At 41.2% G+C, this 17,639-nt stretch overlaps 1 protein-coding gene and 1 long non-coding RNA gene across 8 annotated transcripts in view; one reads left to right on the top strand and one right to left on the bottom strand.

Annotated features, from left to right (window-relative positions):
* Positions 1 to 17,639, bottom strand: part of add3a (adducin 3 (gamma) a) — a 108,259-nt gene that overhangs the window by 21,758 nt on the left and 68,862 nt on the right. For all 7 annotated transcript variants that reach the window (XM_007567608.2, XM_007567610.2, XM_007567611.2 and 4 more), the window contains 3 exons: positions 15,796 to 16,042; positions 1,064 to 1,202; positions 299 to 450 (listed from right to left, as the gene is read on the bottom strand). In XM_007567608.2, coding sequence (XP_007567670.1) covers positions 299 to 450; positions 1,064 to 1,202; positions 15,796 to 15,990 — 486 coding nt within the window. In that variant the 5' untranslated portion in view covers positions 15,991 to 16,042. The remainder of the gene's footprint in view (positions 1 to 298; positions 451 to 1,063; positions 1,203 to 15,795; positions 16,043 to 17,639) is intronic.
* On the top strand, positions 11,991 to 17,623 carry LOC107838092 (uncharacterized). The gene is made up of 3 exons (XR_001664157.1): positions 11,991 to 12,003; positions 12,288 to 12,289; positions 17,301 to 17,623. It is a non-coding gene; the product is annotated as an uncharacterized LOC107838092 (long non-coding RNA).

The following is a 17,639-nucleotide window of genomic DNA, read 5'->3' as shown; positions in this document are numbered from 1 at the left end:
TTTTGCTCATGTCAAATAAACGCAATGTCACATTTGCCAGTTTTTCTATTAAACGGGAAATGCAATTAAATTTACTGGTGACTTTTGTTAAAAAAAACCTAACATTTTAACATTTATTTCTTCCCCCACTGATAAAACATGCTCCAATAAAAGCCGCTTATTTCCACTGAGAGATTCTGCTACTCCTATTAGAGATTCATTTATTTTAAGGCTTTTTACTCGCCTTCACCGCATACGGCAGGCGCTATGGCGTTTTTTTTTGTTTATTTCCCCTTCTTCCATTTGGAGCTGGTCTTACTGTGATGTAGGAGTTGGCGAAGTGGGCCCAGCTGAACAGGTCCACCAGTCTGTAGAGGCTGGCCAGTTTGCAGCGCGTCAGCTTCTCGCCTTTCACCATGGAGGCGAACTCCACCCCGAACAAGTCGTTGATGGGCGTCACCATCCCCAGACCTAAATGAGCACAGTTGAATCACAGAGGGAGAGAAAACAAAAGAAACCCCCAGAAAAGGCAGGTCATGAATGCTGTTTGTACGGACGAGGAGGTTTTAGAAAGAAAAATGATCTTCACTCAGGAACAAACCCTTCTAAACACATCTGGATTTTTATCTTCTGATCCATCTGGCTCCTCGCTGGAACCCTAAATTACTCTGCGATGTTATTCAACCCCAACCCCTCCTTGGCCGTCAGCCTGAGTATCTGTGAAGGACGATCTGAAATGAACTGCTACATTGCCTTCGACGTCTAATTCAGCATTAGCTGTGCATTCCTGCGCTCTGATTGGAAACAGACTTCGCATATGGACGAAACTCGGAGGAGGATCAAAACGTGGCGAAGTATTCCCAGCTCTTCCGGAGTTTGGAGTCGGGACGTTAAAGCCCCTCGGGCGTGCAACGCCCGCGTTTGGAGATGGAGCCGTTTTCTCCCGATGCCGTGACGTTTCGCTTTTGATCTTTTCCCTGAGGCCGATGCAAAGCGGTCGCTCTGTGGGCAACGACGGCTCGCTCTCATGAAGTCTTGTGTCTGGTTACCGTGGGTGACGGGCCAGAGCACAACAAGCACTTACTGAGAGGGGAAGTGCTGAAGCCGGCCACCGAGCTGGCCATGAAGAAGTCGGCGATCTGCCGGAGGGCCAGCAGTCCGGTCGGGTTGTTCCCTTTCCGCTGCTGCTCCTGGATCAGGCACTCCAGCTCCTCTTTGAAGGCCTGGAGACAAAAAGAGACACGAGTGAAACTCCTGTTCCCTCAGATCTGTTTTAAACGCCGACACGTCAGTGAAACTGGGCTACTCTTTCACTGATTTGGATACGATTACAAAATTTCCACACATCTTTTTCCATTTTACAATCAATATTTTTTTTTTTTTTTAACGGGATTTTGGACATAAATATGATCACAAAGAAAGTACACCAGGATTACCTCAACAATCTGTTAAACTGAACAAATACAAATTATGGTGCTTTTGAATAAATGCAAACTCTTTAAAACAACTTTAACTTTTTTTTTGGCATATTTTGCTACCTTTATTTTACATGTAAAAGTAAAAAGAAAAAGAAAACAGTACTTTTCATGATTTGTTCTGTTTTAAAAAGTCCAGTTCAACCTGAATTTGAACTTGTCTGAAGTCTCAAAATTAGAAAAGTTAAAGATTTAGTTGTTTTTATGTTGTTTTTAATGAGTGTGCATTTTGTTAAAAACTAAACGATGTTAAAACCACATCATATATTAGGCATTATTAGATTTTTGTCCAATTAGAAAATTGAAGATGAAAATGCAAGAAGTCAATGTTTGTTTGTTTTTTCACACATTTCCAGACTTGGGAAGAGGTGAAACAACAGATCCTAGTTTTCCAGACTAAAGTGGCAAAGACAGTTTATAGGCCGATTTCATTTTAATTGACTGAAAAAAGTGATTAAATCGCTGCAAGCTCTTCTACAGACAGTAGTGTATAGGGTGGCAGCGCTGCTAAGCATTGTGGGTATTATGCTGATTTATGGGCACATTATGCCAAACAGGAACGACACACTCATAGAAACAGTGCTGGTTAGTTATTATTTTATTAATATTTCACAAGGTGTTCATTTTACCCATGTTTACATGATTAATGACTCTGTTTACTTGAAATTACTGCTATTTTAATGTTAACAGTTGTGGATGGGAGGTTGAAACAAATTTTGTAATTTCTTTTCTTTTTGTTCAGACATGAACATTTTCAAGTTAAAAGAAGGGCAGAAACTAACAATTATTCTAACAACCGATAAAAAAAAGTGGCAGATTGTGCAGTTTTACATTTACCTTTTGAGACTAATGCATTACTAAATTAGTTAATTTGTTTCAATAATCGATTGATTATGATTGATCTGATTAATCGTTCCAGCTCTGGTGAAACATCACTTGTTTAAAATGAAGCTGGTATTCAGAGGACCCACTGTTTACCTTTCATCTGGGACTTGATATTTGTCAACACATGGAAATACTGATTGGGACCTAATTAGCATTTCTGATTGGGACCTAATTAGCATTTCTTTCTTTTAATTTAGGAAAGTCTGTTTGGTGCAGAAAGCTACAAACTGGAAACACAAACACGGACAGGATGGTGAAACACGTGGCGGGGGCGGAGCCTAGCAGACGGCGCCACACAGCCGGTAGGAAGTAGAAACATTCAGAAAGAAACCATGTCAACAGGAGGGACGTCCAACAGGACGACTGATGTGTTAATCGTAGATTAGAGATCCTCCATGGGTGTCAGTCGGACTCCTCCTGAAAGGATCAGCATTGGCTGGAGACACAACAAGACGCATCGGGATTGGCTGAGTGGCCACCCTTACTCTTCTACGTCGTGATTGGCTTATGCGTGTGAATGTGCGTGTGTGTGTGTGTGTGTCTTTGTTGCTAATCCTCATGTTCAGGCCAGAGTTATCTGCTGAGTTAAGGGACTCCGTTTACCGCATTTCATGTTGACAGCGTCTTATGTAAGAGCAAAAACAAACAGCTGGCTGAACGACCATTCACTTCTGACGGACTTTATGTTTCAGAGCAGGTTTTCTGCTCATTTCTTTTGCTAAGTATGAAACAATAGAGCAATTATGAGACTGTCGAGGAATACGAAAATCAAAGCGAGACCAGACTGCAGAGGTAACAACATGAAACATTACAGCAGGTATCTGCTGCATGTGACTTTCAGGAAGGTGCAACAGCCTTTGTTTACCTGCTGATGCCATTAAAGCTGTGACCAATGCCAAGGATTACCCAGATGGACAAACGCATACCGTCCAGTTAAAGTCCGTCAGTCTGTGAGTTTGAGATGTGAGGATTTGGCTTCTCCTCACTCACAAGAACAAACTTCTGTTTTTCTCTGAACTGGTTTTGAAATGTGTGTACAAACAAATTTGGGACGTGAATGAAAGTGATTGAGTTTTATATTAATTTCATGTTTCATTCAAAGCCACTTGGAGTGTTTTTTCTGATGAAAACCTCAATCTTAGTTTCATCTGACCAAAGCGCACGGTTCACATTAAGGTTCCAGCTGAGGTTAGAAAACTTCACACATTTACATTTGTAGCCGTAGAAAAGATGGATATTTTCTCCTAAAATGCCTCCTAAGCCATATTGGACACCTGATGTCTCCCATGATGCCCCTCTTTTTACTGGATATAAGAGATGGACCTTTGTGTCACGTCATATTTGTTTCCTAAGGAAACAGAAAATCACGGATAAAATGTTTTGCTTTGAATGTGTAAGGGGTAAATAATCCTGACAGCTTTTCAAAGGCTGGATTTTAAAAAGGCTTCTGAGGGAAATTATGCTACTAAAATTCACTATAACAACATTTGAAGGTTTTACACACTGTGTTTGGATACCTCCATTCAGATTCTCCAAACTAATATTCATGGTCCAGATCATCTCCTGATGGTTCATAAATATCCTTAAAAACTAAAAAGGATGAAAAGATGCTTTACTATCGACTTACATAAGTAAAAACAGATTTATTTTACAGCAAATCACACTTTCCATTTTATTTCACTGCAACTGGAACATTTTTCACACCCTTTTTTTTGTCATTTCATGGTCTGTAGACATAATCTTGGGAAGAAATCAGTTTGTTTGAGCTGCTGTTTAATGGGGACTAAATTTGACTCAACATTTATTGAGGTTTTCACCAGCTGCGCCTCCACCTAGCCATTAAAATTCCAGGCTATAATTTGGAAACACCCCAACTACAAAAAGTTTCCTTGCTGCTACATTTAAGAGCACTTAAGTATGACAACATGATGAATGGCAATCACATTATTTAATAATAAGTAGTTCCAACTATCATAAATGTTCACTTGGGGTATAATGACTTTTATTTACAAAAATAAAACTTAGTATGCAAGTACCAAGTGGTATAAATGAAACACTAAAACTGTTGCAGGATGAACAGAGAAGCAGCATTTAAAAAGGCTAAACAGAAAAGAGGCGCTTAATTTCTACACCTTCAACTCCTAATGATAAGTAAACATGAACCAAACAAACCTTCAATTTTCAGCTTGATCAACAATGAACATGATCACAAGTGTGAATTAACCAATCAGAAGCTTACAAACCAAGACGTCATCATTCCAGGTTTTCCAAATTGCTTAAAGCCGCAGGTGGAAGAAAGAAAATACAAGAAAACAGGTCATGGCGGTTTTCTGTGCCAACACCTCCAGTACGGCAACATTTAATATTCATGCCTTCATTTCATCTCAGCTCTAACGCAACAGACGACATGCTCCCAGTTAGAGCTGCATGCGGGTGCAGAAACACGTCTAACCCGTTAACGTCGCCTTTCCTCTGCCCACTCATCCCTCCAGTAACCTCACGAGAAAGCCCCATCAGCACCGACAGAAACCGCTCTCTGGTTTTATTCTGTGTTTTTGTTAAAAGCAGAGCAGCCCAAGCGTGACGGGACACATACAGTCCACACATCACTGCTGGTCTTGAACGCCAGCCAGACATTCCTCAGTCCCTGGTGGTGAGGTTGCCTTGGTAGCCCGGTTGGTTGCGAATGCAGTTTTTGTTGCCAAGTGAGAGTTTAGGAAACTATTTTGCCAGCAGATCTTGAAAAGTTTGCAAAGAAAGTCTGTGACTCGACAAAAAAAAGGTCTTTGTGTTCATGACAGATTTGACTGGTTGCTTCTGGAAAGGGGAAAACTTCCAATCATTAAGTTGTACACAAGGTTTTGTGATAATTACATGCCAACAACTTACAACTGACACACAAATACACGCCTCGTTTGGTGTTTAGGGTGAATTCACACCAGCCCTGTTTAGTCCGCTTTAATCAAACTCTGGTTTATTTGCCTATAAAGTCTGGTTCGTTTGGGGAGGTGTGAATGTCCAATCAAACTCTGACCCGGACAAAAAAAACATAAACTCTGGTGCAGTTTGAAATCATATGTGGATGCAAGTGCTCCAAATGCAGGAAGCAGACTACAGCGCAGGTCATTCTGAGAAAATACGACCGAAGCTAACGAGAGAGTCTGGCATCGGCCAGAAAAATACCAAAGGCAAAAGAGAAATCCTACAACCGCTAAAATATCATGCTACTCCATTTTTATTTACATTTTGTGCAGAAAGGAAGTTGCTCTCAGTGTTTTCTTCAGAGATGTTCAGTGGTTTTTGGTGCAGCGCCACCAAATGCCAGTGAGGGGAACAGGTTTTTCACAGGGTTTGGATCGTTTGACAGGGTGCAGTGTGAAAGCGAACCGCACCAACTGAAAATGTAAGAAATGTCGCAATGTTGGTCTCCAATTGAATCGAGTCTACCAGACTAGAAGGTGCGAAAACACCAGAAGATTCTGGCATAAATGTTTTTTTGTGTTTTTTTTACGGCATTGGGTCTTCAAGAAGAACTGAAGGAAAAATTTTGGTTCTAGCAAAGAACTACCTAAAAATAGCAAGAGAGTTTTGAAAGGAGGAGATCAGCCTGTGGTTCTGGTGAGGTGTTGATGATCCAACACCAGCAGACGACATGGCAGCTCAGGTGATCATTTGAATTCTGCGCTTCACTGCTCTTCACCTACATCAGAAAAGATAACTCTGGACCACTGAGCATTAGTCCAGTCCTTCTTCCAGTCCAACAAAGGTGCTTGTGACATCACCTCTGGTTCTGTGAAGGTTTCTTCCACTCAACCTTTCATTAATACTCTGAGCTGAAATTTTGAGTACCTATAAGACAAAACTTCAGAGAAATAAGCTCTGCATGAAATGAGGCCATGTGATATTAATAGGCTTTTTGAAGATATTCTAATTTATGAAGAAACAATTAAACTTTACAATGTGCAAAATCAGAGAAAATCCATGTTTTTCTTTTTTACACTTTGATACAAAACCTTTCAAACTTGCATCAGCTTGCAATGACACCAATCAGAAACCACGCCAGGCGCCATGACAACGCACATCATGGACCGTTTAAGCTAGCAGGCATCTGGTTCCTGATATGTGCGTGCGCGTTCTCAGAGAGATTACGACAGCGGGGATTTGATTCCTCTCATCAAAACAGATTAATCCGGGAACATAAAGTGGATCGTATAGTTAATAATTCAAAGAATCCCTCCAAACCCCCCAACATCATGTCACTCACACACACACACACACACACACACACACACACACACACACACACACACTGATGCACATCTGTAGCAGTGAAAACAACATCACATGTCAGCTGTGATTCATTTTTTTTTTTTTGCTGCTGTGGCGTTTTGGTAGAAGCCTTTCATCACATCTGCGCCTTTAAAAACCAAAAACCAGGAAATCAGATAAGAGATGAAGTTACGTCATTACAGCAGAAATAATATCCGCTCCTCTGCCAGAGTCAAATTATTGGCTGAGACACAACAGTAAGCAGGTTTGTTCACTCCTGTTAAATCAGATCAATAAGGAAATGGAGATGCGGCTTTTTAAAAAGTTTTAGTCTGTTCATGTTTTCCTCCAATATGACCAAAACATTTATTTTTGCATGTTCTCTGTGCTCTCCTGTCCTGCTAATCTCTCTTTTTTTCTTCTCGCTGCTGCGGATGCAGTTGACAGAAAAATGTTGCGCGTCGTCCTTTGGGGAAGAAACTTGTTACTTTTATTAAGTTTCCTGAACTGAAGCCAGTCGGAGGCGTCTCCGCTTGCTTCTTCCATGAAGGTTGTGTCAGTTTAGATAGCTTCAGCATTACATCACCCACACACACATTTGTGTCTTCATGTTGAGTACTATTATCATAATGTGCTAATCCGCAAACCAAACATCTGGAGAAAAAAAAACTTCAGACACGCTGGAACTCCAACACTTTCTCGGGAATCTAATTTTTGTGGTTTTGAAATGGTAGCGTTTTTAAAACACTGGTGTAAAGTGGACAACTTTATACCAGTTCAGCATTTGGGGACTAAACTAATCACAGAAAGTTTTTCTAAGTCATATCTGAAATATTTTTAGAAAACCTGCAGCTTTGGAAGGTGAAATGCATACATGCTACATGACAAGCTATTGGCTGGGTTTGCAATGCAGCCGATCCAGTAGCTTAATATGTTATATTAGTGCTAATTGGTCCCACAAACACAAATACTGCTCTTGAAAAACACACCCATTTGTAACATAATTATTAATGGCACTATTCACAATTATATCACTAAGCTGTACACAGTAACTGCATTTAATCATGTTTTCAAATATATTAATATTTATTGATATTCTCATTGAACAAATGGTGGAGAAAATTCTGACAAACCAAACGGTTTTGGGAAGTTTTATTGTGAATCTAAATTCTTAAGATATTTATCCTTCAGTTCAATCATGACAATTTATACTTATTACAATAAAGGTCCACCTTTATTGTAACATTTCTCCAGACTTATCCAGAGCTGGCAAAGGTCGGAAGCAGACTTTCATTTCATTCTCACTCCCACAAACATGCCTCACAGTTCACCTGCAAGAGCACACTGACCCGAACTTCCACTATCCGACATCCAAAATAAAACGGATGAGGGGCAACGGCAGGCTCCACATGAAAGCACCGAAATGCAAAAGACAAATACGCCTCGGACAAGGACACACACTTTGACTCGGTACGCTGTCCTGAAAGGCAAGCAGTCTGAGAGCAGACCGGGCCTGTAATTTCAGACAGTCTCCCCAGTTACATAAGCACAAGGCAGCTTCTTCAACGTGACTTTTAGAAAGTGGAGAGGAGCCGACCCGCAGACCTGCCAATGGTATCGATCGTCCCAGTTTCATTTCAGAGTGCGTCGGTGAAAATGCTCACAGGCTGAAGCTGCTGTGGCTCAGGAATCCGCAATGACTCTCTGCTCTGTGTTTTACGAGAAGAGCGCAGAAATCACAGTGGGCAAGTTGGGACAGATTTATATCGAGCTTTAAAATAAAAAAGTACGTTCAACAAAATGAAGGCAACAGACTGATAAAAAAAAACAAAAAAAAACTTACTAACCCTTACTAAAAATACCACAGTGTCATACAAAAGTTTGAAGACGTGTAAAATGTTCAAATTGCTTCTAATTAAAATACTTAAAACTGCTATAATAATTTTATCTATTGACTGTAACAGCTTTAATAATGTCAGTTACTTTTATTCACTGCATTTTTTTTTGTGACAGATTTAAGCAAACATCCAAAATAAACCCAAGCTAACATTGGCAGTGTTTTTCAAGAAAACGTAGTTATGAAACCAACAGATCCGTCACATCTTTACCTTCTGAACCGTCAGTAACTCGACTCCCAAAGTGTCTAATCAAAGCTTACAACTCATATCTATAAAACTTATATCCCCTTTGGGAACAAGAATATAAACAAATGATAAAAACAATCCAACACAATGATCGGATAAGTAAACTACAGTGAAACTCGTCAAAAAACAAATACTTTTCCGCATCGTAAGCTCTCCTGAAGGACTTTGGAGACTCTTGACGTTGAAGGAATTGCTCCTCTGTGAGGGAGAACCGACTGCCAAAGCTTGGCTCAGAGAGGAAATGTGGAAATGCTTAAAGAGAACCTCTGCAGAAACTTCGACCACTGACGTTCTATCAAACTACACCTTCAGGACCCACTGAGAACGTGGGAAAACACAGCGAACAACACTTGAGACATTTCCTTCACACGTGGAGATCCTCAGCAGAGACCATCCAAGTGCCATAAATTATCGGCTTGTGATCCGTGGAACATGTGGGGTACTGCAGAAACAAGTGCAAATGGGGGGGGGGGGGGGTCACTAAATCACTTTCACTGGACAAAGAAAAACTGCGCCGTGAGCTTTGGATGTAAAGACGAAGAAAAGGAACGAGAGAGAGAGAGACAGAGAGAGAAATAAAACCAGGATGAGCGAGGGTGCTTAAAATAGAAGCAGCATGTGGAGGAACAAGTCCAATTCAATTTCATCTAAATTTAATCTGGCGCTCATGACGGGCTTTTACCCTCCCCGGTCCCAGTTATGGTAAACCCAAGCCACTAAAGAGAAACGCAGAGAGAGGCTTTCAAAAACAAAAAACAAGAACACATTAATACCCTGACTTAGCAATGGTGACATCATAAGTCTCTGCACCAAATAAAGTCTGTTTTTATGAACTTGTGTGCAGATCACCACGTAAGAGAGCCTCATAAAAGACCTCCAGGCACATTTCATTACGTGTATGTCATTCAAACCAGTTGCTTACAGATGCAATCTGGAGAGACCACTTTCTCCGACTTTTACTTTAATGTTAGAAATGATCATGTGTAGCAGGAAGTAAGATTAAATCTAACTGGATGATTACCAGAATATTGATAATGTAGAGGTGCAGAAGAAAAATGACTTATTTCACAAAGTAAAACAAAAGGCATTAATGCATCTAAACTTTATTTCTCACATTTCTTTAAAAGTTCCTAAGCAATGTAAGACGTCGTTTCCAGTAAATTCAACTTGTCCACCTCCCACCGTATAAAGAGGAAGGTTCCACCAACTGGTGATAAATTAGCTCCTACCCATGAGAGACACAAAAAGGCTAGCTAGCTAGCTAGGGTAAATTAGCAGCTAATTAGCGGTAGTCTCAACTGACTTGAGCCACAATATGCCACAACCTTTTGCCTGAGAGAAAGTCCCTATAAAACCCCCCAAAACTTTTAAAAAGTCCTGTCACGACAAAATTTAAGGCCTGTGAGTAACGTACTAAACCCTGCTGCGCTCTTAGCGCGACGATCAAATGTCACGGTCGGACAGCGTGGAAGTGTCCCGTCGTCAGACCATCAGTTCCCGAAACAACAAAAAAACGTTGTGGGGTCAACTTCCTTTTTAACAAAGCATATAAGATTTTTAAGGCCTTATTTTAGACACAATTCTAAAACCTTTTAAGGATCCATGAGCAACCTTATGTTTGTCACTTCAAAATGCAATGTATTTGATTGCATATCCATGTGGTAAACAGACCAACACAAAGAGGAGAATGATGGAAAGTGAAGTGGTAAATGGACTGAATTAGTATGGCATGTATGACCAGCTTTTCCAGTTATACTTGCCATGGAAAGTGCTGTACACTGCAACCACACTCGTCCATTCACACTCGAGCATGCACACATTCAAGAAGATAAGTAAAGGTAGGTTGAGCGCCTTGCCCAGAGGCACATCGACATGCGGCAGGGAGAAGCTGGAATCAAGGCCCTCAACTTTCTGTTGCAGTTCAGATATTCCACCCACTGAGCCACGATGACCCAAATTCCTTTAGATATGGGCAGTGCAGCCTATTCTCCTTCAGAAGTCACTAAATTAGTTAATACAATTCCCCTGTGTGTAATTTAGACTGCCGTTTCAGACAGAGCTACAATTGGATGAATCGTGTTAATGTGTTGGAATGGTCCAGTCAAAGCCCAAACCAAAAAAACAATTAAAAATCTGTGGCAAAACTTGAAAAATGATGCTCAGTTTGTTTGTAAAATGAAAATAAATACCAATTTGACTTCACAATTATACACAACTCTGTATTGATCTGTCACAAAAAAGCACAATTAAAATACAATGATGTTTGAAGTTCAGGACATGCGAATACTTTTCTAAGGCTCTGTGTGTTTTCTGTAATCAGAGACGGATTTTCTTTCCCCTTAAACTCCTCGGCAGTTTGAGGTGTTGCTGCTGAACGCACACCAAATAATTTCCCCAACAAAAGCAGCTCAGAGTTTATCTCTAGCCTGTGATTTCTAAAAAGTAAACACAGGTGCAAGTAGGAGAGGACTGGATGAAGCCGTCCGACTTCATCCAGTCCCGCCTGAGCTACAACTGGTTGGGCTCAAAATAAAACCCGCCGTCTGATCGGTCGCAACGTGTAATCTGCGACCGCCAGCAGAACCATAAAACGACAACGGAAACAAACAGAGAAAAGGATGGGTGGAAAACGAAAGGAGAGGAAATCCGGCCGATGACGCACTGCTCTTCCTACAACACAGGAAACATGGAGGAGCACAAGTCACTGTTGTGTCTGAATATTGGAAAAGAGGCCAGAGGGTCTTTCTGCGAAGCCACTGCAGGGAGCCACCTGTTCGCTGGTGTCTGATATCGGTTTGGATAACATCCAAAACCACACGGAGCAGAAAACCCCCCCCAAAAAAACAAAACAACAACAAAAAAGAAACACACAAAGCAGTGTTGACCACGCAGGCAAAACAACAAACAGGAACCCGCTGAGCTGCAGCTGTAGATAATGACGGCAGCTAACCATCAAATGGCTGAGTTAGAGCTGACGAGACCGAAAGGCAAATTCTGGGGAGAAAAAAAATAAAAAAACAGAGGAAAAATATAAAACATAACTTTTCATTGTTTCTTTATTAGCATACTGCTCACACTCTGCAGCCCCAGCATACAATATACTGCTATAAGTATTCAATCACTAGCTTGTATAGAATCCAAGCTAAGAAGAATCTTCTATTAATCATTTTGTAGTTTATGTTCTATAAATATGGAAAATGACAACAAACAGGTAGCACAAGTTGAAGCTAGTTACTTTTAAAAAGCTTCTTGTAGATGTTTTATGCTAGTTTTGCATTAAAACTCCCATAAAAACTCCTAAAATATCAATTTCTTGTTGTATCCATAATCAAAAACATTTCCCTTTTGGTTTCTAAGAGCCACAGGTTGCAGACCCCTGATCTGAGCTGCCAAGACAAGACAACTGAAAACATAAAGGAAAAACAATCGAAACTAAAAGCTTCACACATCGCTCATATGAAAGTAATGATGTTAGTAAATCTACACTGAAACAGACTTATGCTGTAATATGTTTACTTCACATCTAAATATGAAGCTGTCGACATTAAAGACAGTGAAACACAACACAGCTGTGCTGCGTAGGTTTGATTTTCATTTCTGCAGCTTCTTTAGGGATCTAAGATTCACATAAATCACCAGCTGCCTAAAAAAAAAGAAAAAAGTCAGAATTATGGATTGAGGTACGCTATTTTTAATAGCAGCACAATATTTTATGGTGTAATTTAGCCCTTTCTGTACAGTATACAGTTCTTAATTTTGTTTTTATATATATATTTATTTTTGTGTACCTGAATTTCCCTGCCGTGGCACAATAAAGGACATTCCTACTCCATTCTGCTACTGATAAAGGACGGAAGGCGGTTGCTTTGCTAGACATTTTATTGACGGTCGACCAGACAGATAATCAATAACTTCACAGCAGCGTCCTGCAGCAAACTGTCTGCTCAGGGCGGCGCCCTTACATGAACCCGGCTGCTCGCTCTGCTTCATGCCAGGTGCACCAGCAGGGAGTGAAGGGGGAAAACCTGCAGCGGGGGAAGGTGCTCTTACCCTTTAAGACTGCGGCGGCAGACAGTGAATGCCAAGGAAACCACACTGAGCATGTGCAGAGAGGCAATTAGGTTTTAAAGTCAGAGCAAGAACGGTTAACGCAAACATCCAGTCAGGCCAAAAGACTTGGGGCTACACAGAGGTTTTCCCTCCAGATGGACAACAACGCTAAACATTCAACCAGATCTACACCGGAATGGTTCGGATCAAAATATATTCATATGCTAGAATGACCTAGTCAAAGTCCAAATCTAAATTCAACTAATAATCTGTGGTAAGCTTTGACAATTGATGTATAAAGATGATCTACATTAAAGATGAATGCACCTCAGCTGCATCGCAATGGAAAATGGAAAAAGGTGAAACGAAAGAGCAACGGCAGCGAGAGATATTTCAACTAATTATTGACTTGCAAATGCATGCCACACTTCTCAAACTTAAATTTATCAAAACAAAGCGTATAAAGTGTGCAGAAATGCTCAAGGGTTATGAATACTTTAGCAAGACACTGCATCTTTGTGCTTTTTATGACGTGCAGCACTCCACATTGAGCGGCAGTTCTTATCTCGCAGCCATAAATCTGTCCCTGGCGCTATTCAAAGTACATCACTAGAACTATGCATACAAACAAACACACCTTCCACCTCTGTCCAGCTCTGCAGGGCTACGCGCTCGTCAGTGAGAGACGAGCCTTAAGTCAATACCGCAGAGCAAATATCCAAGGATGGTGGGCGTGTTGTAAAATGTCCAAGCACCTGTTCAAAGGGCGCCGCACAGAGCAGCATAATGGTCTGCTGTGTTTACGTGAACATGTCACAATACACAAGGACAACTGGGCTGATTTAAGAGCCCAAGGATTCAGAAATTCAAAAAGGCAAATGAAAGGGAAGTAGATTTCAAAAGTTCGACGAACGTTTGTCAGTTGCGACAACAGTCATAAGTCTCTACCCGCGAAACCACAATTTAGTTTGGAGAACAATGTTACGTCCTAATGATTCCATGCCAGCCTGGTGAAAACCAGCAAATTGTTTTACGCTTCGCTTTGTACAGAGGATCTGGACTATTAGCTGTTGAGAAACGACTCCTTCCATATCCAATGGGTAACATTTGACCGTGATACGCCAGTTCGACACTGTGAAGCTTTCTGGAAGTTGCTTGCACCGTAAACATCCATCCTCCACTACGAAGAGGGATGTGCTGAGCTGAACCAGATTGCTGTTAAAGTTAATTCAATATTTGGAACATGGACTGAACGGCTTCGTTCACTTCATGCTAAAACTGCAGGCAGACTACCATTCTAAAGCAGCGCAGGAAATCAACATTATCGTTCACAACTTGTGTTGGCTGATAGAAAATCTACTGAAGAAATCCTCTTCAATTAGCCGGGCCATTGTCTTCTTGCGCAATTCCACTTGATTCAAATCTCCCTTCATCTGGCCTTTCTCCCACTTGCTTGGATTACCAGGCCAATGGGTGAACAGAGGAAGTTGTGAACGATTAACTTTCTGCGCTGTTTTAGTTTTCTAAATGGCAGTGGAAGTGAATAAAGCCGTTCAGTCTGTGTCGGCCACGCTTTCAAACACTGAATTAATATTAACCGCCATCTTTATTTGGCTCAGCACTTATCACTTTACATCGGAGGACAGTTGCTTACAGCCCAGGTGATTTCCGGTAAAGCTTCATAGCGTCAAACTGGCGGATTACAAACGTCACAGGCAAACGTTAGCGATTGTGTAAAACTTAAAAGTTCAACAGAGTAGACGCCTCCAGTGAGTATTTCTCATTTCTCAACAGCTGAGGGTCCAGACCCTCTGAATGAAGCAAAGCCTAGAAAATGGGTCTGGTTTTTATCAGACTACACTTCATCAGCATTGAAGACATATTACATTGGAGCCGAAATGCATAGGAAGGCAGTAGCCTGGCTAATGCCACGCCAGAGGCTAAAGAAAACAACATTCATTGTGTTTGCTCATACTTCCAATCAGAAATTTAATTAATTATGAGAAAACACAACCAGACTTGACCAGACAGAGCTTCGACAGCGAGGTTGAGCGAGGGCGTGCCGCCTCGGCTGGTGGTTGCACTGTGGCTTCAGCGAACCACTGACTGCTGTGATTCTGCTGCCAGTGTCTCAACATCAACACATGCAGTTGCACACAGGCGCTAGTGATGCAGTCGCTGCTGGGACTGATTGAGACATGTCTTGATTAGGGCAGAGTAACTGAACAGAGGGAGAAAATGAGAAGCAGTTACTCAAGTATTAGCGGGCGGGGCGAAAGGTTTTATTTTCCGACAACTTAAAAGTCGCATTCGCCTGCAGTTTGGAAGTTAAACTGGTAAGTAAAGCAGGAAAGCACTAAAAAACATTTTGTTGCTATTTTAGTTTAGGTCAACTAGATTTCACAGCCTGTATTTCAGATTTCATAAATGCTCTGAATAACCTTCAGCCAGCCATGACAGGGCAATTAAATAAATACTTTCACCCTAATGTTTACACCTGGAGGCTAGTAGTTGGCTCAGCGGAGGAATTTGAAGCACACAGACACGGGCAGGGCACACAAATCCCACCAAGTAAAACATCTGTGGCAGCAGAAGCATTCCAGCCCATTTCCTTAGTAATTAATCACAGCTCCGGCGTGAGCTTCCATGTTTCCCCGCCACAATAAAATTCACGTGGGATCGACATGACGACAAATGGCTTTTAATGAGCAGGCATCACATTAGAAGTGTTTTTTTTATCACAGCGTTTTGAACTACATGACGCGATGCATCCGAGGCCTTCAAGCCTGACGGTTTTGGTTGTAAAGCTAAAACTAGCCGTGGGGGTCTGACCCAGCAAACAACCACTTAGCTAATGTTGTTCTGATCTCCCAATAATAAGGAATTTGGGTCCAATTTATTGGTGCAACCCTAACATTTGTCTTTGTCTGATTATGTAACCGCTATAAAATACATTGGATGGACTTGTCCGTGTTTCCCTGCTTTGTACTTACTGGGCTTTGTAGTATCTGTGTGACGCGTTTCTTCTGCTCCAGAACGTTAAAGTCCTGCCGGAGGTCCGGCGACATGTTCCTGGCTCTGATGTACTCTGGGTCGTTGACGTTGACCCGGTCAAAGTAGCGCTCCTTGGTACCCCCGCTGGGCGGCGGAGGAGTGGTCACCACCGCCTGATGGCCGTCCGCGCTCATGTCTGCTTCGCCTTCGCCGCTTCGTCTATGGCTGCCGCTTTGACCCCTTTACCTGAAAGCCAAAGGGAGGGACATTTAAGAACATGCTTTTGTTTATCTCAAAGATGACAAGCTGTCGGTTCTGTTGGAGCAAAGGAGCCGAGGTGAGAAGAGCAGAACTGCAGCAATGTTGGATTGCAAATCCTGCCGTCGGCACGGTTCAGAGATTAGTTTGCTGGGAGTAAAATGCAAGGGAGAAAATGTGCCAGATTGTATTTTCCTAAGTTCATTTATTTGCTTCTTTATTTCTAGTGCAAAGACTTGATAGCGGCAGGCAAATGAGAGTGATCAACAAACATTTTTCAGACCCTTGACTTTTCCACATTTTGTCAAGATAAAATCTGAAAATTCTGTGGATTTTTGAGGAGCTTTTCTGTGATTTTTCCAAATTGCTGACAGTACACATAATTCACAAATTTACAGATTACACAAATGTAGTCGCCTGTACCTTTACTTAGAATGAGCTTTTCCTGTAACTGCAGCTGTACGACTTTTTGGGGTTTTTCTCGTGTTTGCAGCAGGTTTTTCTCAACACGCTCCTCTATAAAGTACAGATTTGGGGAATGCAAGACTGGTACTTCTACAGGTTCTTCCATCTGTCACCCTGTTGTTGCCAAATTAAAGACTTTGTTACTATTTTTAGTGACTTTTCAGACAAAAGAAAAAGAAAAAAAAAACAGTATTGGCCAAAATCAGAATTGACAAGTCAGGATTTTCAAATATCAGTGGTTGGCCAGAAAACAGCAATTGGCGAAACCCAACTTTTCAGCTACTTTGTGTTGATCTGTAACATGGAATCAAAACAAAACACTAATGTTTCAGGTACGAATGAAGGTATTACATTTCTAGAAATCATAAAGCAACACTTTGTTTCCCAAATTGACCAAACATTTACAACCAACTATAATTCCAGATGCTTCATAATGTTTTTAAATAAAACCTTCAGTGTATTTTTGCCTATTTTCTAGTATAAATATCTTATTACACTTAAAATAGGACAAAAACTAACTTACAAGGAACTTTTCGGCAAGATATAGAAACTTGTTTCAAGTCAATAATTCTAGTGTTGGTTCCACTGGCGGATTATTTCACTTGTAACAAGACATTTTTCCCATGTTATTCATGAAATACTTACAAGTGAAATACTTATAGCACGGGAAATATGCACAGTTATAAGTGAATTAATCTGCCAGTGGAACTAGTACTTTTTCATCGATATTAAGGAATTATCTACTTAAAACAAGCTCCTACACCTTCCTGGAAAGGTGTAGGTTAGTTTTGTCTTATGTCAAGTGTGTTAAGATATTTGCCCTAGAAACCAGACCAAAAATACTTTTTCAGATTTTGTAGTTTTGCAGTGCTACAGCCCAGCCCTGCCCAGATTAATGGAAAACTCCAGGCATAGGAGAATCAGATTTAACAGCAAACAAGATAATGACTCATCTGTCATTGGCAGATGAGACAAACAGCATCGCTGTGCGCTCGTCAAACAGGAAGGGGACGGGCCCTTTTATCGGCCCTCAGAGAGGTACGTTTCATTGTGTTGATGCTGCGTCCCGACAGCGGAGGTTTTGTTCCGCGCACACACACGGACACACACGCGCACACAC

This window comes from Poecilia formosa, unplaced genomic scaffold, assembly GCF_000485575.1.
Source record: "Poecilia formosa unplaced genomic scaffold, Poecilia_formosa-5.1.2 Scaffold211, whole genome shotgun sequence".
Taxonomy (NCBI): Eukaryota; Metazoa; Chordata; class Actinopteri; order Cyprinodontiformes; family Poeciliidae; genus Poecilia; species Poecilia formosa.
This window is presented reverse-complemented; position numbering and strand designations above follow the sequence as displayed.